This window comes from Leucopleurus acutus (assembly GCF_964270905.1).
Source record: "Leucopleurus acutus genome assembly, chromosome: 13".
Taxonomy (NCBI): Eukaryota; Metazoa; Chordata; class Mammalia; order Artiodactyla; family Delphinidae; genus Leucopleurus; species Leucopleurus acutus.
This window is the reverse complement of record NC_139155.1, coordinates 73,200,709-73,223,524: the sequence shown is the minus strand read 5'-3', so window position 1 is coordinate 73,223,524 and position 22,816 is coordinate 73,200,709. Positions and strand designations below refer to the sequence as shown.

General features: G+C 49.1%; 1 protein-coding gene across 1 annotated transcript; it reads right to left on the bottom strand.

Moving 5' to 3' along the window:
• Window positions 1-1,975: 1,975 nt before the first annotated feature.
• Window positions 1,976-16,085, bottom strand: TCHP (trichoplein keratin filament binding). The gene is made up of 13 exons (XM_082852671.1): window positions 16,012-16,085; window positions 14,496-14,689; window positions 13,284-13,494; window positions 12,618-12,674; window positions 11,176-11,244; window positions 10,114-10,287; window positions 9,165-9,277; window positions 8,914-8,980; window positions 7,639-7,811; window positions 6,711-6,792; window positions 5,143-5,328; window positions 4,417-4,560; window positions 1,976-3,375 (listed from the first exon to the last, which is right to left on the bottom strand). Exons 2-13 carry the CDS (start codon window positions 14,687-14,689, stop codon window positions 3,343-3,345), a joined length of 1,503 nt encoding a protein of 500 aa, XP_082708797.1. The 5' UTR covers window positions 16,012-16,085; the 3' UTR covers window positions 1,976-3,342.
• Window positions 16,086-22,816: the final 6,731 nt, after the last annotated feature.

Sequence of the window (22,816 nt, the reverse complement as noted above, 5' to 3'; positions counted from 1 at the left end):
GCTATCTAGCCGGAGATAATCTTGAATGTGTGCAACATAAGTTATGTGTCCATATGTTTATAGAAACACTGTTTTTATTTATTTACTTTCTGGCCTTGCCACACGGCATGTGGGATCTTAGTTCCCCGACCAGGGAGTGAACCCGTGCCCCCTGCACTGGAAGCACTGAGTCTTAGCCACTGGACTGCCAGGGAAGTCCAGGAAACACCATTTTTAAAAGAAAAAAATTAGAAGCCAAATGAGAATGAATAAATAATAATACCATCATTAATACCATTTATATTAGCACCCCAAAAATGAAATACTTATGTATAAAGTCTTAATAAAAAATTAACTTAAAAAATCACATGCTGGGCTTCTCTGGTGGCGCAGTGGTTGAGAGTCTGCCTGCCGATGCAGGGGACGCGGGTTTGTGCCCCGGTCCGGGAAGATCCCACATGCCGCGGAGCGGCTGGGCCCGTGAGCCATGGCTGCTCAGCCTGTGCGTCCGGAGCCTGTGCTCCGCAACAGGAGAGGACACGACAGTGAGAGGCCCGCATACCACAAAAAAAAAAAAAAAAAAAAAAAATCACATGCTTATATCCTTTGAGGTAGATTTTTTTTTCTACCTTTTAGAACTTCTGAGTGATCATAACATTAAGTCAGAAAGTAAAAAACCCTCTAAAATGAAGACATGACAATGTCAAACTCCATAAAATAAAATTCCAGGTGGCTTCACGGCTGAAGTTCGGCAAGGTCAGCAGGCACTGCTGACGTTAATGCTTTTGAAGGCATTATAATGATGCCTTATATTTTATGAAGACTGAAAACTACCTAAAAACCCAGATTGTGAAAAAATATTCATTATATTCATAAGGAAATGTGGATATACTGAATATATTTATGGCACACATGGTTCCTTCAGTCCCACGAGTTACAACTGGCTCTGTGCCCGCCAGTGACTCCTGCTTATCCACGCACTTGTTTGATTCCTGTGCCTGTTCTTGTTCAGCTTTTTAACTTCCCCAGGCCTCACAGAGCATCCACCCTAAACAGGATATGTGCTGAGGGAGCAAAAAGAGTGAGAATCGTTTACACACAGAACATGTTAGTAATGGCTTCAACACCATCTGTTCTAAAGGAATTGAACCTTGTAGAAGAATCTGCTATAGAATGATCTATAAATTATTAATTTTACAGTCAGTAGAAAAAGGTGCTTAAAACAATAAAACCAACATATGTGTACATATATAACTACAACACAATCAATAGATAAGAGCTAAGAAGAGTATGTGCTATGCCAGAAACAGTAAGACAGTGGAATCTCTAAATCTGGAAACAAAGATTGAGGCCCAGTTTAGAATGGAAACAGTTAAATATATTAGTGTGTAGAACCAGTATAATGTAATCTTTAATGCTAATAAGATTCCTGCCAGGCTTCAAAAACAAAAAACTCAAAGAAATAAGAAATATTCAGTAAACCTACAAGCCATGCAGCATGGCCAAAAAAACAAAAAGACAGATAATCTGGGGGAATTCCCTGGTGGTCCAGTGATTAGGATGATTCTGCGCTTTCACTGAGGGCCCAGGTTCAATCCCTGGTCGGGGAACTAAGATCCCACAAGCCGCGTGGCGTGGCGGAAAAAAAAAAATTCTGTCCACATCGATTCTGTCCTGGAGCTTGGACAATGTATGACTGCTAATAATTCCCTGTAGTCTACTTAGGAGAGGCTCCAATGGAAATGAGAGACAATACCACTTTCACAAGAAAAATGAATATAACCTAGAAAATGTGACCATAGAAAATATTCAAACCTGTAAGAGATGCAGATTAAATCAGTAAAAACCTATCATTCTGGGCTTCCCCGGTGGCGCAGTGGTTGAGAGTCCGCCTGCCAATGCAGGGGACACGGGTTCAAGCCCTGATCCAGAAGATCCCACATGCTGTGGAGCAACAAAGCCCATGTGCCACATCTACTGAGCACAATGGAAGTGAAAGGCAATGCAGCCCTTAGACTCGGGATTTTTTAATAAACTCTGTTTTAATAACCTGGAACCCAGCCCTGTAATTAGCTGTAATTTACTGAGATATGGAATCTTGAACACAATGTAATGAAAACTGAAACCTCAGAGGAGGAACATGAAAAAAATACAAGTCATAAAAATACGATTATTGCTGCAAGGAACTTACAGCTATTTATAGAGATAAATCTAGGACTATGTCACATTGATAGAACAGTGGGAAGACAGATTTTTGGCCGATCTGTGGTTGAGTCTGATTTCGTTCTTTCAGGTTCAGTGCCCCTTCCTCTGGGCACATAAATCCCAGAAGCCTGCATATAGCTGAGCCCTTCCCAAGACACTAGAGGTCCAAGGTGTCATGCCAAAAGGTTAGCCAACCAGGTGACCTTCTGATGTCCCCTTTTATTTTTCTCTTTTTTTTGCGGTACGCGGGCCTCTCACTGTTGTGGCCTCTCCTGCTGCGGAGCACAGGCTCCGGACGCACAGGCTCTGCGGCCATGGCTCACGGACCTAGCTGCTCCGCTGCATGTGGGATCTTCCCGGACCAGGGCATGAACCCCTGTCCCCTGCATCGGCAGGCGGACTCTCAACCACTGCGCCACCAGGGAAGCCCCTCTGAGGTCCCTTTTTGAGGCTCAGTTACATACACGTTGGGATCATCGCCCCCTGCCCCCACGCAATGCTCTATGGAAATTCTACCAAAATGCTTCTTTAAGGAGGAAAGACTCATTTATCACCACCTTTTTAGAAAGCATCCATGGATGACATCAGACTGTCTCAGGGTTCATAGTTCTTTTCTTCCATAAAACAAGATGTGATCCTTTTGGGACAACTAAATTAATAAATCCTGAAATTAATAAACTGTACCAAGACCCACAAATTTGTTTTCAATAGAAGAGTTAAATTTAAATGGCAATTTTAAAAACTGAAAAATTTCTCTATCTCTAGCTGGGGTCCTCACTGGAGGTTGACAATTAGGGGTGAGACAACAGGAAACCAGGTATCCTGTTGTGGAACACAACGTGTAACTCCGAGCATTGACTTAGAATCTACATTATTTATCAACATATTACAAGACTGTGACAGCACTGTCAACGTGTTAACTATGAAGCCCCTTTCTAGGATAAGAAAGGCAGGAAAGGGCCTCCTGCTGCATGCTGCAAATCCATCACAGCTTAAAGTCTGGCCAGACCCTCTCTCTGTTTAACTGTGGAACTGAACAGGCTCGCTGAACTATTTTACAGTGACCCGAACGCTGGAACAGAACACGTAAAACGGTCTGGCGGCTGCATGTCAGAGGCCTCACCAACCTTGCTCTCTGTGCTTACAGTATCAACAGAGTCAGTTCCAAGCGATTCTGGGATGTCCATAAGGCTGAGAAGAGAAAGAAAACATAAGACTGATTAGGTCAGCAGTCTTTGGAGCGCTGGAAATTAATCTCATTTTAAGAAAGAGCTACAAGCACAGTATAAATGGCTATTTTCATTTAGAGCTGAAAAGTCTTTAACCCTAAGCCCTAAATGAGGCCCTCTTTTTTTTTTAAGTACCAGCCCTAAGTAACATTTCACGTGGCTCTTTGAGACCTCGATCTGAGACACTCACTGATCCATGATGGAGTAAGTTTAGAAAATGCTGTTCCCTGCGCCTTGAGATCCCCAGCCAGTTAGGACACTGACGTTCTGCAGCAGGTGTGGTACCTGCTCTGTTTCATCAGCTTCCCAGAGTTTCTGACCACAGAGGAGCTGGCCTCTCTGTTAGAATGCCAGAGTGGCCCTGTTAAAGGAGGGACAAAGGCGACACGCCTGCTGAGCCCTCAGTCAGTTCCTGGGTGCTTTAGTCATCAGCTCCCTTGAAGCAGGGGTGACAGCCTCTGCTTGTCTGTGATCCCCCAATGCCCCGCATCGGGGGTCACTCAAGTAGTTCGTGAGGCAGGGAAAGAAGGAAGAAGAGGATCAGATGACAGGGATGGGTAACCGCAGGTGCCGAGGGCAGGAGAGGAAGGGAAACAAGCCCCTGGTCACCCCGGTCAGCTGGGCTCTGCTGTCTGGACAGTTAGGACCCAGCACCACTGCGCCTTCACCTCTCACCAGCCACGGCAAAGCTCTTCTTGGATTGTTCTCTATCCTGAACAGGGTGGCCTGGCACGCAGCTTAGCAGTCAGGACCTCAGTCCTTGGGCAGCGGCCCAAGCCAGAGCAAGTCGCCACAAGGGCTGTTTGAGGCCCAATGAAGGACTGAAACAGACGCTGTGTCAAGGTTCCCTACCAGTCGAGAAAGGAAGAAACACACAAGAAGAGGAGCAAGGAAGAATCTGAGCTGCTGGGAAGCAGCCCTGCGCCCTGGGCTGTAAGCCAGCCTGGGAGAGCAGGGCCAGGCTGAGCAGCACAGCAGTAGCGCCGTCCGCTGCGCTCCCTACCTTGGGCTGGTAGCCCTGCTCGGCCATCATCTTCGCCTCCCGCTGCAGCAGGGCGTCTGTGAGCTGCTCTGCCTGCCTCGCCTCTTCTTCCTCCTCCTCTTCCTGCTGGTCCGCTTCCCACGCCTGCAGCTGGCGCTCTGCAACCTGGCCACCGAAAGCAAAGTCACCCGGGACGGGCCACAGGGCAGAACCCTGCCTCTGATCCAGAGGGAGAGGCTCAGGTCCCCCCACTGGAGCATCAGCGCTCAGCACTAGTGGTGGCAGTGCCCTCATGGGAAGGACATTCATGGTACTGAATGGTACCATGGTACTGGAGAGGTTATGTGTGTGGTAAAATGCACCTTGTAAAAAGCTCTGGACGTAGCCACGTGTTGGGAAGATCCTTCTGTGTTAACTATTAGGTACTGAATTGAATAAAAAGAGACTTGTGGCCAGTGAGCCAGGTGCTTGCAGATGCAGCCAGGAAAGAGGCAAGGAACGGTAACAGCAGCCTTGTTCCCACAGGAGACAGAGGACCTGGAGCGGGGCTGGAGCTACAACCAGGAGGGTCAGGGTTCCAGTGGGAAATGAAAAGGGATGCTCTGAGCTCCCAAACGTGGGCTTCCCGGACAAGGTCCAGGCCAGGCTGTGGAAATAAGTCAGGGGTCCCTGAACCCTGTGCCATGATGGTGCAGGAACCTCAGCAGGGCCTGCTGCCCGTGCGTTCATCCCAGGGCTCAGCCCCACCTGGGCTTCCAGCTCCTGCTTCCTGGCCGATTTCAGTTCTTCGCTCTCCTTTTTCTCACGATGAGCTGACTCTCTGGCCTCCTCAAGATCTCGAATAAGTTGCTCTCTGTGTCTCAGGGATTCCTCTTGCTCCCGTCGGTTTTGTTCAATCTTTTCCTGTATTTGTTTTTGTCTTCCTGTCAGAACCTATCCTCAGCGGAAAGGAAGAGGGAAGATTTTGGTTAAGGCTTTAACAGATGCCTGTTCTACCAGCCATGGACAGTCTGCAGCTGCAGCTACATGGAGACCAGACCCAGCCTAACCCTCAGTCTCAGGCCCAAATACACCAAGACGAAGGCAAGCCCAGACTACGGGATCGGTCCAAACAATCGGCCACGTTTCCCACGCGTCCCCATCGCACACAGAGTGCACGTGGACTGTGCGCATGGAGACAGCCGAGCACCAAAGAGATCAAAGCAGGCAGCGATGGAGCTCCGTCCCCAGGGCACAGACACATAGCAACAAGGTGACTCTCACTCCCTATCAGTGAGTTCTAGAAAAAGTAAGAAATCACAAGCCACGTAGATGGCCAGAGGCAGAGTCTGGGTCATCCCACCAACCTTGTGGATTTAGATTTACTGCTCAAAGCAGCAGAAACCTGCTGTGTTTGATTCTTGGCGAGAGCAGGATTATGTCCACATGATGGTCAGGACTTGGGAACCAGGAACAGCAGGAAGCCACCTGCCATACCCAACAGTCATGCTCTCTGGGGGGGGGACATGTAAAGTGGCCACAAAGAGGAGGAACATTTTAAATGGGGGAAAGAAAATAAAAAGATGCTGGAGAGTATCTGGTATTCACAAAAGTGAAAAAGCACCAGTTGAGACCAGATTTCCCATGGGTTCTAAAATGTAGCATGCTGGCATGCACAGAATATAATTTCCATTTTAAACCACTTTAAGATAACTTCCAATACATGGATAATAAAGACCTTTTTTCCCCCAAAAGATTTCCTTTGAATTGGGGTGTGTCTTATAATGCACTAGTTATATATGACAAATAAAACAGTCATGTTCCTTAGTCTACTTCTGGTTTTGCACTCCAAGAAAAAAATCCTAAATGTGGAAAAGGCTTCTGCACCAAGATGTTCACTGCAGTAATATATAACAGCTCAAAATCAGAAAAAAAATGGATCCACAAAAGGAAACGGAAAAACAAACTACTGTATCCCCACAAGATATATTACACAGCCATCAAAATGACATTTATAAAGAAGATATAATAGTATAATAAAATGATTGAAATCAAATAGCTCAGTATAGTATGTAGAAAAAACATTATCCATAGAAACAGAAGCGTAGAAGGAAATAAATAGTGGCTGTGTAGATGATGTAGATGGTGACTGTTTTTTTACTTTTTACTTTTCTGTACTGAATTTTTTCCTAGTAAGCGTATATTACTTTTATAATGATATTGAAAGTCCACTGAAAATGCCCAGAGGGGACTCTGTTCCCAGAACATTTGGCAGGGTCAGGACGTGGTCACCAACCCGACACCCGCCCGGCCACCTGCGCCCACTCCCGGATTACCTCGCTCATCAGCCGGTCTCGAGCACTCCTCTCGCGGGCCCACTCTGCCTCTCTCTTTTCCCACATTTCCTTAGCCTCCTCCCTAGGGAGACACAGAGAGGATGACAGCTGGATCCTTACCACCACCGGTGGTAGAAGAGAACCAACAGGGCTCCAAGGCACCAGGTAGCACACACCTTCTGTGCAGCCGACCTCCAAATAAACTTCCAGCAGATTACAGGGAAGGACAACTTCACAGAAAGTATTACTATCGTAAGCACTTTAAGTTCCCTTTTTTAACACTTCATCTCCTTACAAAAAGCACTGGTGAAGACATGCATCCAGGACATTTAAACACTGAAGTGAATGAAACCATCGGGGCTGGAGAAGAGGAGGGGCACGCCAGTGCCTGAGCTCTGTCACCATGTTCCTGCGGTCACTCTAGCTCGCCCTGTGGCCTGGGGCAAGTGAGTGACTGCCTCGACTCCCCGTGACCCAAGTACTCTGTGACCCCAGCACTGGGCTGGATGTCAGGATTAAACAGGAGGAGGACCGTAAAGCACTTAGCACAGTGTCTGGCACACGGTAAGTGCTCAGTAAGTGTTACCTGTTATTCCAGAACTTCAATCTACCAGATTAAGTTTTAGGATCCAGACCCATTCATATAGACCTAAGAAGCATTCAATGTCTCCATAATTTATAACCATTTCCTTTCAAGTTTCTAAGATCTCAGATGAACAGATCCTTACTCTAAACCCTAACGGCTTCCACCTTAAATAACCCGAGGGAAACACCCCACAAGCCAGGTCCACTAGCAAAGATGTGCTCCTCACGAATGATGGACAGAGGAACAAGGATGGGAGTTTCATCAACAGCAGACAACCCTCACAGCGACCTGCTGACCTGCGGGGATTGAGGTGCAAGTAGAGGCCGGGATGCCACCTCTCACCTCAACAGCATCTGCAGCTCCGCCTCCCGCGCCCTCTCCAGTTGCAGCTGCTCCTCGATGACCCGCTTCATCCAGGCCACATCGGCCTGGGCCTGCTCCCTCCGGGCCAGGTGCACACGCTGGGTCTCGTCCTCCTCCTCCAGCAGCGCCTGCAGGATGCGCCTGTCTGCCTCCTAGAGGAAGGACGAGGAAGCGCAGTGGGCACGGTGCCCAGCCCTGCAGTAGCAACAGCCTCAGCTCTGCCAGCCCCTCGGCACTGAAAGCAGGCGTTCTGGGAAGACATGGGCTGTTTCCAGAGCAGGCAGGGTGTGATCACGTAGGGATGATTTAGACGCCACAGAGGCCCAGGAGCTTTTCTCTGCCCACAGGGAGAGACCCTCTGCCACCACACGCTCATCTCTGCCCTCGGACACATCTGGTAGCACAGCTTTTTAGAACACAATTTGCCAGCAATTCCACTTCACAGGATATAAGCTACAGAGACACAAATGCACAGAGATATATGCACAAAGTGCTCACTGCAGCTGTTCCGTAAGAGGAAAGCGACTGGGGTGGGAAAGCAACTCTCCTGTCTGGTCTCAGTGAGGGAGCCCATCAAAATACTTGCAAGGAATACCGAGCAGCTAGTCAAAAAGAACAAGCTCGGTCTAAGAACACTGGTCTGGAAGCCTGAGGTGTACTCTTAGGTACTATGCTGTGCAATGCCACTTCAAGTACATTTAAAAATGAAACTGAAAACCCCCCAGACTCACCACTTCCCTGTATGTGTATGTAAATACAGTTGATTCCTGAACAACATGGGTTTGAACTGTGTGAGTCCACTTACAGATTTTTTTCAATAAATATACTAGTATTTTTATTTTACAGATCTTTAAATTAACTAAGTGTGGGAAAAGTGTTTGACTAGAGAGTACCGTAGGTAGACTGAAATGAACTAGGGTTTGAGTCCTGATTCTAACCAAACTGTTTTAGCTTCCTGCCCTTCAGTGGGTCATTTATCAATTCGTTTTTGAGGCAGAGAGAGCAGTACGTGTGTTTTCAACTCCGTGGGGGTCAGCACCCCTAACCCCCATGTGGTTCAGGGGTCAACTGCATATCTAGAAAGATGTACACCCAAACAGACACCTCTGGGAGGGGCAGGGATTGCGGGGGCTGCTGGTCAAGGGGGGATCTCACTTGGTGTTTTCTTATGAGAACGCACCCATTACTAAGCAATGGAAAACATGCTTTTCAAAAGAAAGTGAAAGAAACGCCAGCCTGTCCCTTCAGATTTACCAGTTCCTCTTGGATCTGCTGTGTACGTCTGTTGAGCTGCACGTTATACTGATGTCTCAAAAAGCGTCTAGAAATGAGAAAATATGGGTTGCCTTCAGTGTTTCCTAAAGAATTAAGCAGAGGTTAGACAGCTGCTTTCTGCAGATTGTATCCCGTTCGGTTTCAGGGTTACCACTGCACGTCTGAGAAAGTGAGAGGCTCGCCCGCTTGGGGAAGGCAGGCGAGCGGTTGGGGGTCCTTCTCACACGCACCCCAGCTCCGCCTTCTGCCACAAGGCTGCCATCTGCTTCCGCTCTTCCTCCAGCCTCTCCAGCTCCCAGCGCTGCTTCAGCAGATTCTCCTGCTCCTTCTTTAGCTTGGTGGCCTATGGGTACAAGACGGTAAGCCCAGGTAAGTGCATGAGAATCAGAGTTCCTTCATCCCTCAGCAGACACGACGCAACAAGGGTGGCCTGGCCACCTGGTGCCAGGATCCCCTTCCACCTCCGGGGCTCTGAGCCCCTTGGCCCAGCTCACTCATTCATCTTGCTGGGCCTTCCCAACCCTGCCAACAAGGATGAACCTCTGCCCCGTGCTCCCACAGGGCCCTGCACTTTCCAAGCCTGTTGTAACTAAACATCTGTCTCCCTGACCCGATACAGCTCCCAGCTGTATCCCTAGCAGCCAGCCCAGTGCTCGGCACTTAGAATACGTAGTGGGCACAAAGGATCTAGTTCTTGAATCATTCTGGCCTGGGGAAGGGGGGAGTGCTCCCCTCGCCTGCATGAGAAGATCCAGCCCCTCAGAGCAACTGTGCACAGTATTCTCAAAACAGCTTCCAGGACCAAAGATCCTCATGGTTTGTGCCTTGAGACCCCCAAACTGCTAGTCTCCCGCGAGAGCTGTGTGCTGGATCATCAGACTAAGTCAAGTCTACTAAGAGCACTTGAAATCCAAGTACTCAGGAGGCTCTCGGACAGCAGGCCTCTCTACACACGTCGGAGGGGACGCGTGTTATCTCCTGACGGTTGACACTCTAGAATCTGGGCACAGAAAGAACCACAGGTGGGAGCACGTGTCAGAAGGAGAGCCCAGCGTTGTTTCCCTTCTTAGAATCGCCCCCCTGGATATGGTCTCTGTTTAGCGCAGCTTTTTAAACGCCCGTTTCCTAACAAGAAGGATCTGCGAGCGAGGAGGCCCTGGCGCCGGGGCTCGCCCTCACCTCCATCTCCTTCACCTTCAGCTCCTCCATCTGCTGGCGCAGCGCGTCTGCCTGCAGTTTACCCTCCAGTTGCCTCCTCTCCTCTTCTGCTTTCATCCGTTCCAGCGCTTCCCGTCGGGCCGTTTCATATTCATTTTCACACCGTTTTTCCTTTTCCTCTTCGGCGGCTTCTTGCTGCATGGAGCCAAAGGGACCCGGGGGTGAGTATCTGTAGCATGGAGCTGGCAAAGACGCAGCTCCCCACCACCAGTCAGCAGGCCTCAGGGCCCGTTCCTCATTCCAACACACCTGTACCCAAGGAGGCCACGCACTGATCAGCTGTGTGGCCCAGGCAAAGGTGCATCTTCCTGGGCTCGATTCTCACCGTGGGAACCACGGGAGTGGCGCTGCCCTCAGAGACGAAGCTGGGGAGGCTCTCAGCACAGTGCCTGGTACAGAGGAGGGGCTCAAGAACACCAGGGTTCCTTCCCTTCCGCAGGTCAACAAAACACTTTCCAAAATGAACCCAGAGGTGAAGCAATGGGTCCACGGAGGTGTGGACTTTTATCCCCAGAGTTGCTGCTATAAACCAAGGTTGAGACTTTATGATGTAAATTACATCAAAAGAGGGTGCTGCAACAGAAACAACCTTTAAGGATGCATGTTGCGTCTACCATCAACCAGCCCTGGACGCCTTGTCTTACTCTGCCCCTGGGAGTGATCACGTAGGATTCTTGTCTGCATAAGAGCAGCAAACATTCAGTTTTAACATGTGTTAAGTAAACCGAGAAAAAGTCTATTCCTGTATTGGAGTCATTAACATTGAAAACAAGAAACAAATTCAAAGACATGGACACAGGGCTTCCCTGGTGGCGCAGTGGTTGAGAGTCTGCCTGCCGATGCAGGGGACACGGGTTCGTGCCCTGGTCCAGGAAGATCCCACATGCCGCAGAGCGGCGGGGCCCGTGAGCCATGGCCGCTGAGCCTGCGCTCCGCCACGGGAGAGGCCACAACAGTGAGAGGCCCACATACCGCAAAAAAAAAAAAAAAGACATGGAGACAGTCTCCCAACACATACCACACCTGTTTTTTTTCCTCTTTCTGTGTTTCCCAAGAGTTTATCACATGTTTCTTGTGAAGTTCCAATTCAATCTGAGGACGAGAAGGCAGAGAATAAACTTCCTAACTGATTCATTGGACACATATTCACTGCCGAGTACAGTGTCATGGCCTGGAATGTGGCCAGGTGTCTTTTAAGTAAGTGCATGGTGACCCCAACATATACAGTCTGATTACAAGTCAATTAGAAAAACAAAGGACCAGTCAATTCTAAACCATGTCAAGAATTGGAAAAAAGTAACAAACTTTTCTTCCAGTACCCTTGGGGCTGAGCCGGAACAGGTCAGCAGACACTGAAATGGAAATCTAATCTCAAAGGCCACCCTGGTAGGTCTAAAGCCTGCCAGGCCCCAGGGCAGAAGCTGGATGAGGAACAGACTCAACCTTTGGCCTGGCTCCCCAGTACTCCCTCTGCAAAAGAGCAGCTGTAAAAACATGCACTACCTGTATCAATAGATGCAACAAATTTGGGGTAATTAATAAGAGATTTGGGTTTAAACAATCTTTTGGATCAGAAAATGAATTGTACCACTGTCCAAAAGCTTTTGTTTGGGAAATTGTTTATAAAAGTTTTAAATTTCTTCCTCAACTCACACATGTAAACCTTTGCAACTAACTTGAATGTTCTGAATAAACATCTGAGTACATGACTTTGGAGGAGCCACTGAAATCTACAAATGGCTGGGGAGAGGAGTCCTCCCGGGTTTAGCGCTAACCGCACAGCACTGCAGAGCAGCCAGATGCTCTAGTACTTGTGACTGGCAATTTCTACATGAAGTTATGAGCACACAAGTGAACACACCAAGTGGATACACAAACTATACACTGAAACTAATTAATTATATCCTTCATGGGATTCTCTCCCTCTAGCCCAATCTCTGCTAAATGATGTCACCCCAGCCAAGACGCCCCGCTCTCTCCTTGCCCCGAAGCCTGTGGATTTGTACCCCTTTCTCCTGCCACCCCATTTCTGACCTTTACCATTACTTGCCTGGGCTGCGGCAGCAACCCCTCAATTGACATCACCCCTTCCCCCCCACCTCGACATTACTGCCAAAGCTGCTGCTCCCCAAAATGCAGCTGGGACCCTGTTGCACCCCTGCTTAAAATCACGCAGGCGCTCCCCAGCACTTCCAGGGGAAGACCGTATGAGGCCGTCCAAGGTGGCCCCTTCTGCCTACACAGCCTCTGCCCTTGGGGTCCCCCCTCCCTATCAGATGTCCCAACCTCACAGCCACTTGTAGCTGTTAACCGAATGACCCAGATCTTCTGTGTGGGGCTTCTTTTCAAGGTGGCTGGAGTGATCTCTGTTTCACCCCAGCACAAGATGCAAGCTTAAAAACAAGATGGGAAACATGACTTCATCTACTTAGGCAAATCAACAGAAGGATCTCCTTGGTTTTCACCTCTCGAAGTTTGGGGTTGTTCTTTTTCCAGTGTTCATACAAAAGCTGTTCAGCAATCTGTCAAGAAAACACAAAGAGGGAAGCCTGATGTCACTTTTCCAATCTGTCCACATTTTGGATAACCCACAATAGAAGTCAGCTCAGGCTAAGAGCTCCTCCACTGGCACCTGGCACTGTGCCTGCCCTTCAGACCTCCCACATGCCTCACACCCACGGCGCTGGGAGCCAGACACCTGATTGGAAGCACACAGTGCTGACAAATGACTCTTATAATGGTGACAAAAGGGGGCCCAAATCTGATGCTACAGATGGGTCCTAGATACTAAAGATCTGTTTCAAAATATGCAACAGGCTTAAAAACAGAGTTCTGGGGCTCACCATCGCACACGACTACTTTGGAAGATAAAATACACCACTCCCAGCCCTTTGTGGGACCAGATAACTAGAATAAAGAAAAAGGACTCAGATGTAATGATTAAGGGGCCAAAGAGAATAGAGATGACTCATGGAAAACACACATAAAGAACAACTCAGAGTAAGCACTTTTCCCGACTGGCTCTGGAGTGAAGTGCCGTCTCAATAGGTCAGAGCCCCCAAGGGGACCCCACGTGGCATCACTGACAGGCTGGGGACTCCCGCTCTGCAGCCTCCTAAAAAGCTACTTACCAGTTTCCTTTGCTCCTCTCGGGCTGACTTCAGATTCCTGTGCTGCTCCCGGATTCTTCTTTCCCTCAAGTTCATGCTCAGCCTCAGCTCCTCCAGTTCTCTGGCCAGCAGGTCCTGCTCCTCCGCCAAAAGCTGCCTGAGTCTCTGCCGTCGGGCCTCCAGACGCTTCCTCCCCTCCTCCTTCATCTTCTCCCGCTGGTAGGCGTACATGCTGGGTAAGAAGGAGCCACCATCAACCAGATGTGCTACAGCCGCACAGGGAACACGTAGCTAGTTGTGTGGGTGACAGAGGCTGAGGCAAACAGAATGTGGTGACCCGGGAAGGTTTCTTCCAGCCAAAGTGAACAGAGGTGACAGAACCACTACGCATAATAGAATCTTGTTTTTGCAAGAAGACAATGTATAATGGGCTTATATATGCGCGTGCTAACGGTACCAGCTAATATTATTTGAGCAGTTACCGTGTACCAGGTACTACAAAGCCGGACGGTTTTATATTAATCATCACATAAATCCTATAAAGTAGGTTCTGTTTTAGCCCCACTTCACTGATGAGGAAACTGAGCTCATTCATACAGCAAGTGACACAGTCAGGGTTTCTATCTAGGTCTGTCTGACTCCAAAACCTATGCTTTTTTTTTTGCGGTACGCGGGCCTCTCACTGTTGTGGCCTCTCCCATCGCGGAACACAGGCTCTGGACGTGCAGGGTCTGCGGCCATGGCTCACGGGCCCAGCCGCTCCACGGCATGTGGGATCTTCCTGGACCGGGGCACGAACCCGTGTCCCCTGCATCAGCAGGCGGACTCTCAACCACTGCGCCACCAGGGAAGCCCCTAAAACCTATGCTTTTAACTTCAATGTTTTTACATGCATTTCTACAGAAAATGGGTGTATATGTGTATATATATTACACACAAACACAAATGGAGAAGAGTATGGGAGGATATGCACCAGACAGTTCATTGTGGTTCTCTCCTGGGGGTATGGGGTTACGAAGGAGACTTCCACATTCTACATACATTTCTCATTTTATCTTTTTCAGTGCGAATTCGTTACTTCACTGATGATCTTTTTTTCAATTTCCAGTTGGAAAGACATCACTGTGCAGGTAATCCATGCTGTCCAGCCACACTCCCCCAGGTCCTTAAGGTCACATCTCCTGACAGCAAGTGGCCCTCAACCCTAACTGATGGCGGTCACTACACAATTACCTCCTCTGGTAGGAGGCCTTGGAGCTCCATTCTGCCTGTTTGGAGCTGCAGATGTCAGACACCTTGAAGTAGCGGCTGTTCTGATCCCACTGCTGCCGAAGCTGGGCCTCCTGCTCCCGGCGTTGCTGTCGTGCAGCCTGCTGATCCGGGAGCCTCCGGCTGCACCAGGAGGAGGGCAGCGTGGGGAGTGCCATCTGAGGAGAACAGCAGTGGTAAGAAAATGAGCCTGCTGCAACCCCTCATCCCTTTAATGCGTGATCCTCACCCCTTGGCTGAACACTGGAATCGCCTGGTAGAGCCTGGGCCCCACGCCAGACTAGTTAAATCAAAAAGTCTTAGTGTAGGCCCCCAGGCACCAGTATTTTAAAAATGACTTGTCATCAGGACTGCAAATCATCTACTTAAATAAGCGTGGACTGCACTGGGCTGTGTGCCAGACATCATGAAGGGCACTGCAGACAGAGACAGAGAACCAGTCCTGGCAACGCTGGACAAGTACACTGGGGACTTCTATGCTCTGCCTAAGGTAACATAGATAATAATTTAAGGAATACTTGTGTGTGCCAAGCCCTTGACATATACGATCTTTTTCATTGTTACTATCGCCCCATTTTTTGGCAGGTGAGAAAACTTAAGTTCAAAGAGGTAAAATGACTTGCTCAAGATCACAAAACCAGGAAGTGGAGGAAATTTATAAAAGAGCTGGGATCCTAATTCATGTTAGTCTGAGATGAGTGCCCGGGCTCTGTAGACTGCAAGAGGCTGCCTGTTGGGACCAACATGCCCTGGCTTCGGCAACCCGCAGAGAGTGGCCCAATCCAGGTGTCACATCTGGAAGTGTTCTGGATTAGCATGGAGGGAGATCCCTCATCTTACGGATGGAGAAACCACCACCCAGAGAGAGGAATCAATTTGCATGGGTCAAGGAGTAATCTGGGGACATAGCTGGAAACTTGAAAGCAGAACCAGTCTCACTCCGGACACCTTTTCCCCTGGTCCAAAAGCTGCCCTATGTGCAAGGTCTACACAGTGCTTGGCTGTGACAATGCTTAAGGAGCTTCTGTTGAATAAGCAAACTCAGAGTCCTCCGATCCCGAAGGAAAATGATCTGCGTCTATGGGCCGAGTTTAGCCTGAGGCTGCCAGTTTATGATCTGTCTTCAGACTGTGGCAGGCTTGACAAACTGTTTTCCTTGCCCTGTGAGACGCCCGCGGATAGATCTTTGCACCAGGAGTCAGAAAACTTAAGATTCCGGTCCCGGATCTGCCACCAACAAGCTGGGCTGCTCCCTGAAAGAGTCGCCTCCCTCTGTAACAAAAGCGGTTACAGAGGAAAGTGTCGGACCCAGAGCGCGCGGGAAGCAGAGTGAGAACGGGAAGCCGAACCCTCGGGCTCCCTGCGATCGCGTCCCGCGACGGCGGGCGCGCTTCCCGCCAGCGCGGGGCCGACTGCAGCGGGGCTCTGAGGGTCCCGGCCTCAAAGCCGGCCCCCGGCCGAGCCCAAACCCCCGACTTACGTTTCTCTGCGCCCCGGAATTTTCGAAGGCTGTCCCGGCCCGAGCTGCAGCATGTCCCAACCGAGCCCAGTCCGGCCCGCTGCAACCCTTCCGGGCAGAGCTGCACCTACGCCGGCCGTTTCCCCGCTCGTTGCCGGGGCAACGGGTCGGCGACGGAGCGCCGCGAGGGCCAAGCCTCCTACAGCGCGATTACTAGACGCGCAGAGAGGAAAAAGAAGGCTGTGTTTTTCTCTGGTGCCCCCGCGTGATGGGCGGGAGCTCAATCGCAAACGTCGCTAGTCCTGGAAACAGGCAAGGAAAGAGGAAAAGAATCCATTCACTACACCAAATTCAGGATAAAGGTGAGGATGGGGGGAAATCAGAGGGATATGATAGGGGAGGTGATTATAAGCCAGTGGTTCTCAAACCTGGCTGCGCATGAGAATCATCTCGGGAGCTCTTAAAAATCCAGATGTCCAAACCGAAGTCCAGACAAATCCCATCAAGCTCCCTGAGGGTATCGGTGGTTGTCTAAGCCCCCCAGGTGCTTTCGACGTGCAGCCAGCTCGCAGAACCGCTGGCGTCAGTAGGGACGAGTTATTGTAACTTTCTATTGTCTTAGGATAGTGGTGGGTTCAAGTCTGTTCATTCTCTTAGTGTGTTTTATAATTCGCAGGTGTTACGTGTATTATCTTATGTATCAACTATTCCGTTAAAAAAATGAAAACATCCGCTCTTTGATTCATGCTCTTTTCATTTTCCCATTCTTGTCTTCATTTACTCTCTCCTTCATTCCTTCCTCCCTTTATTCCATTCTCTGTTTTCCTGGATGCAGCATAATGTCCGGTTGAACAGTGTGGCCTCTGCTGCAACCTCCACCACGCTAGTCATGTGGTCTTGGACAGGTCATTTCATCACTCTGTGCCTCAGTGTCCTCGTCTGTGAAATGAGAATGTTAAAGTAATTGAAAAAGGAGGCCGTGAGACTGGGGAGGCCCTGATGCCTCCGTAGGCTATGCAAGCCAACCTAAACCGAGGCCAGAGCAATCCGAGAAAATGAAACTTACCAATCACCAACAGCCAGCTAGGCGTTCCCAAACAAGGCAACCCCTTAAGCAATAGCCAATCAAATGATTTCCTTGCTTTCACATCTTCTTTCTAAAAACCTCTCTCCTAGATTCTGCCGGTGGAGCGCTTCCGACCACCTTTTCTTTGGTGCTGCCTGATTCAAATCAGTAAGTCTTGAAAATTTTACTGTGCCTCAGTTTAGCTTTTAAAAAGAATACCATCGGAGCTGCTTTCTAGGGTTGCCCTTGTGAGAGGAAATGAAGGTTTAAATGGAGAGGGCCCAACAGCAGAGCACCTCAGGTGAGCTCAGGTGAGCATCTCAGGTGAGCACTGTCTCTCACATCCCCCTTTATTCAGGTGAGCACTGTCTCTTACATCCCCCTTTACCTGACACATGTTCACTCAGCATCTGCCCTGCCTCATGCGTGAGATTCCCTAGGGTCAGCCTCCAATTGGTCCCAACCCCTTTGGCCACAGTCATGGCCACTCTTCCATATTGTGTCCCCAGTGGAGAAGGGAAGCAGCCACCCACTCTGATCAACCCAGCCAGAGCTGCCCACACCACAAAAGAGCCCAATAAATAAATACTTGTTGATGGGCCTCCTTGAGTGTGGTAGGAACTTTAGAAACATGTGAATTGTGTTGTGGGAGACTTGCCTTCAGGTCCTGATTTTGTGCCTCTTGGGCAAGGGCCTTCCACTCTCTGGGCCTCAGTTGCCTTATCTGTATAATGGCCTTAAAGGACCAAACAAGCTCCACTACTGGGATCAAGGGCCTAGGGCTTGACTGGCCTGGTCCTGGAAGCCTGAGGCCCCAGGCCATAGCCTCTGGGCCTCTTCTTCTGGGATGGCACTTGCCCAAGGAACCACAGCTTGTAGGTGGTAGAGCCAGAACTTGAACCCAGCTCTGTCTGATTCCAGGTCCTGAACACTCTCTGAAGCACCGAGAGGGTAGGGATCATTACCTTCCCTGCTGTGGCTCCAGTGCCTGGCACAATGTAGGCACTTAATAAATATTCGTCGAGAATGAATGAGTAGATTCCCCCCAACTTGAGTCCCTTCTTTTTCTCCAAAAGAAAAAGGGAAAGATGGTATTGAAAGATAACAAAAAGAAAGACATAAAGGGACTAACATTGTTTGAATACCTACCATGTGTCAGATGCTTTTAGATGTAGTTTCTTGTTTAAGCTTCCCTCTAACATGCGAGGTTCCTGCCTGCATTTTGCAGATGAGGAAACTGAGACTGAGATCTCAAGCAACTCTCTTGAGGTCACACGGCAAGGACGACAAGAGTCAGGATTTACACCCAACCTCCAGAGCTTGTAAATCTCTTTTCAGTCTGCTTTTCCAGCAGCTTGTGACTTGTAGATGTAGCTCTTGAAAGAGGCCAGCAGATGTGGGCCAGCTGGGCCATATAAAGAGTTCAGCAATATTCAATATTTAGTGACAGTTTGATGACTACGGCCCACAGGGGACGAGGAGAGAAAGCCTTGGCAGGCAACCATCGAGGTGGACGCTGCACACACTGGGCCCTGGGCCAGCGCACCATTCCTTGGGGCTGTTCTTGGACTTGTCTTTGGGTGTCCTGGCATGGGAGGAGAAAACAGGAATGGGGAGGTGGCATGATGACACGGGAGCAGCTCCCTATTAGCTGAAACGTGACAGTGCTGGAGGCCATGCAATGCCCTCACTTAATCAGCAGGTGGCGATGCCAAGGCACATTTACCTACGCTGGGTTTTCACAGCGTTTCAACATCAACCACCCTGGTTTCTCTGCTGAGCTGGGCTCCCTACCCTCCCTAAGACAAGGATGCAGAAGCAGACAGGTGAGCTCAAAGACCCTGGGGCTATGGGGCTGCCTCTCAGAGCCCCAGTTTTGTGTTTTATTAGCACTCAATTGTTTGACTAGCACTGAATTATTTCGTATCTCTGAGCTTCCATTTTCTCACCTGTAAAATGGGGATAGTAGTGCTGGTTTGTTTAACAGCTGCCTCAACCCAGTGCTGGACGCATGATTAGCACTTGACAAGTGATACCTGTTCGTGTTATAATTGCCTTAATGCCGACAGTTTTCTGCATAGCACCTGCTCAAGTGCTGGGTTTAGTTCCCTTTCTCCTAAGGGAAGGAGCTGAGAAACTGTTACAGGCAGACCTTGGAGATATTGCAGGTTCAGTTCCAGACCCCCACAATAAAGCAAATACCACAATAAAATGAATCACACAGATTTCTTAGTTTCCATGCATATGTAAGTTACATTTACACTATACTGTAGTCTATTAATTGTGCAACAGCATTATGTCTAAACAAACAATACACACACCTTAATTAAAAAATACTTTATTGGGGCTTCCCTGGTGGCGCAGTGGTTGAGAGTCCGCCTGCCGATTCAGGGGACGCAGGTTCGTGCCCCGGTGTGGGAAGATCCCACATGCCGCGGAGCGGCTGGGCCCGTGAGCCATGGCCACTGAGCCTGCGCATCCAGAGCCTGTGCTCCGCAACAGGAGATGCCACAACGGTGAGAGGCCCGCATACCGCAAAAAACCCAAAAAAACAAAAAAACTTTATTGGGACTTCCGTGGTGGTGCAGTGGTTAAGAATCCGCCTGCCAATGCAGGGGACACGGGTTCGAGCCCTGGTCCGGGAAGATCCCATGTGCCACGGAGCAACTAAGCCCTTGTGCCACAACTACTGAGCCTGTGCTCTAGAGCCCGAGAGCCACAACTACTGAGCCAACGAGTCACAACTACTGAAGCCCACCCGCCTAGAGCCCGTGCTCCGCAACAAGAGAAGCCACCGCCATGAGAAGCCCACACACTGTGATGAAGTGTAGCCCCCGTTCGCCATAACTAAAGCCGGTGCGCAGCAAAGAAACCCAACACGGCCAAAAAATAAATAAATAAAATAAAATAAATACTTTATTGATAAAAAATGCCAACCATCATCTGAGCCTCAGCATGTCATGATCTTTTTGCAATACTCACATCAAAGATCACCGATCAGGGACTTCTCTGGCAGTCCAGTGGTTAAGACTGCACTTCCAATGCTGGGGGCGCAGGTTTGATCCCTAGTTGGGAACTAAGATCCCACATGCTTCGCCGCAGTGCGGCCAAAAAAAGAAACCCCGAGAAACAAAAAACAGATCACCGGTCACAGATGACCATAACAAATATAATAATAATGGAAAAGTTTGAAATATTGTGAGAATTACCAGTGTCTTGGTGACACAGAGACATGAAATGAGCAAAGTCTGTTGGAAAAATGACACCGACAGACTCGCTTGACACAGGGTTGCCACAAACCTTCCATTTGTATAGAACACAGTATCTGTGAAGCGCAATAGAGTGAGATCTGCCTGTACTAATTTGCTCACCACCAGTTGATAAACACATAGCCATTCTCCCAGTTTCCCTGCTTGAGCTGCACACTGATTGGGGTGGGGTGTCTACTCCTCTCTGCGTGTGGTTCAGGAGTAAATCCTGATTTGTCTAAGTCAGCTATGATGGAGCCATGCCCTTGAGTGGGCTGGCGGTGGGCTTGGGGCCCAGTCCTGCCCAATGACATTTAAGGGCACATCTCCTGGGGGTAGGGGTGGTTTTACTGGGTCTGTGGGAGACCTGTGGTACTGCTGCGGCCCTCCTCTCCGGGAGGAAGCCCCTGACACAGCTGACCGTGACCTTCGCAGGGCAGGAACAGAAGAATCTGGTCCTTGATGGTGATGTCAAATATGGAATTAACCCACCAAGTGGGACCCCACCCCATAGCTTGGGATTCCTTTTTTTTTTCTTTTAAGATTTTTCTTTTTACTATTTTTTATGGTAAAACAGCATACAACCTGAGATCTACCCTCTTAAAACATCTTTACATGTACAGTACAGAGTTGTTAATGGATACAGAAAACGTGATCTATACACACAATGGGATTCCTTTTTAGAAGGTAAAATAGAGTCTTGTTGCTTAAATAATTTTTCAGTCAGCAGGAAGTACTCCCATACACAGACTTGTCTAGAGCAGCATTGCTCAAAGTACAATTCTTTTTGTTTTAATACATGACTTTTTTGGGGGTAAAATACACATAAAAATCAACATTTTAACCATTTTTAAGTGTACAATTCAGTGGCATTAAGTATATTCATAATATTGTACAAGCGTCTCAACGTGTGAATTTTTTTTTTCTGTTTCAACTTTTTAATGTAAAAAGTCAGGTCATGGAAATATAAATCATCATCATCATCATTCTGCAGCACACATCACACTGTGGGTATAGATATTTCCATGTGTTATTGGCAAGAGAAACCACAAGAAAACAAAATAACTCTTCAAACACTCCTTTCCCCAGGCAGGTTGGCAGTCAGCTGTGGCCCACATTCACAAGAGAATTCCAAAAGAACGCTGTTCTGGGCAGTATGTCAGGGGCATGGATTAACGTGGTTGTTTTAACTCTGATCTTTCAGCGCTCGGGCTGGTTTCCCACGGCTGAACTTCTGAAGACAGGCCTCACGACGTGCAAATGGCACACTTTCTAGAAAACAGGTGGTGTATGAGACCCTCGCTTTTAGGATCAAAGTGTAATTCTTGGACCATGACAACAGCTGGGGAAGGGATGTCAGAGGTTCTTCCCTAGCTCCCTCTGGGGGCTGAGGCCCCAAAACGCATCTCTGTGACAAGTTCCCCCTGCTGGATCTGACGTCACCACAGCTGGAAAACCACCTGGGCCAGCGTGGTGGAGCTCACCCCATCCAAATTCCTCTGTTTACACGGGGCGCTGAGGCCCAGAGATGGAGAGGTCATGCCCAAATGAGGTAAGTGGCAGAGCCAGCGTCTCTAGTGAGATCAGCTGGTGGCCTCAGCATGTGGAGGTAGAAACAGAAGCGGCAAAGAAGAGAAGACTTGGCCAGCACCTGCTTAGCACTTACTGAACATCTACTGTCCTGTGTGACTTCCCCTTGTCCTCAGTGTCTCTAGGAATTATGGGTTATCACAACTCCACTTTTCAGATGGGGAAACTGAAGCTTAGTGTGGTTGGCCTGTATGGTGTAAGTCAGATCTCACCACCCCAGAGCCCATGCCGGTTCCATCCTGCTGGGCTGTCAGATCTGGGCACAGTCCACTGAGATGGGGCCTCAAGCCAGTCCTGTGTTTTCCATGCCTTTCCCAAACATGGGCACCCACTGGCCATGCCTGGATGGCAGAGAGCCTCCACTTCCTAAGTTCCTAAGTTCAAGGTGCCTGGTGGATGGTGTCGGGCAGCTCCCTTCTGTGCTTAACCTTGAGGCTTCCTCAGCTCCCCCTCTCCTTCCACGTGAAGTCACACCATGAACAAGCCGCTGGACCTGGCACGGTCTGGGCCCTGGCCAATTCCACCAAGCACACTAGCCTTTTCTTTAAGTCTCACGGCCAGTGTTTCTGCTGTGCTGTTCCCTCTGCCTAGAAGGCTGTTTCCCCTTCTAACTTCTCCTCATCCTTCAGGTCTTGGTGTAAATGCCCCTTCCTCTGAGAAGCCCTCCCCCAGCCCCGCTGACTGGATCAGGTCACCTGGCCTCAGAACACGCTGGATTTTTCCTCCATAGTGTTCACTGCAGTGTTAAAGAAATAATTTTAAAAATTAACATCCTGCCCACACTAGACCGTGAACTTCATGAAAGCCAGGGACCTGGCTATCTGGTTCCTGCTGTGTGTCCCAGCCTCTGCTCTACTGCTTGGTACACAGTGAGTGCTTAATAAATACCTAGAGAGTGGGTGAATGAAACTATGGCAAGTGG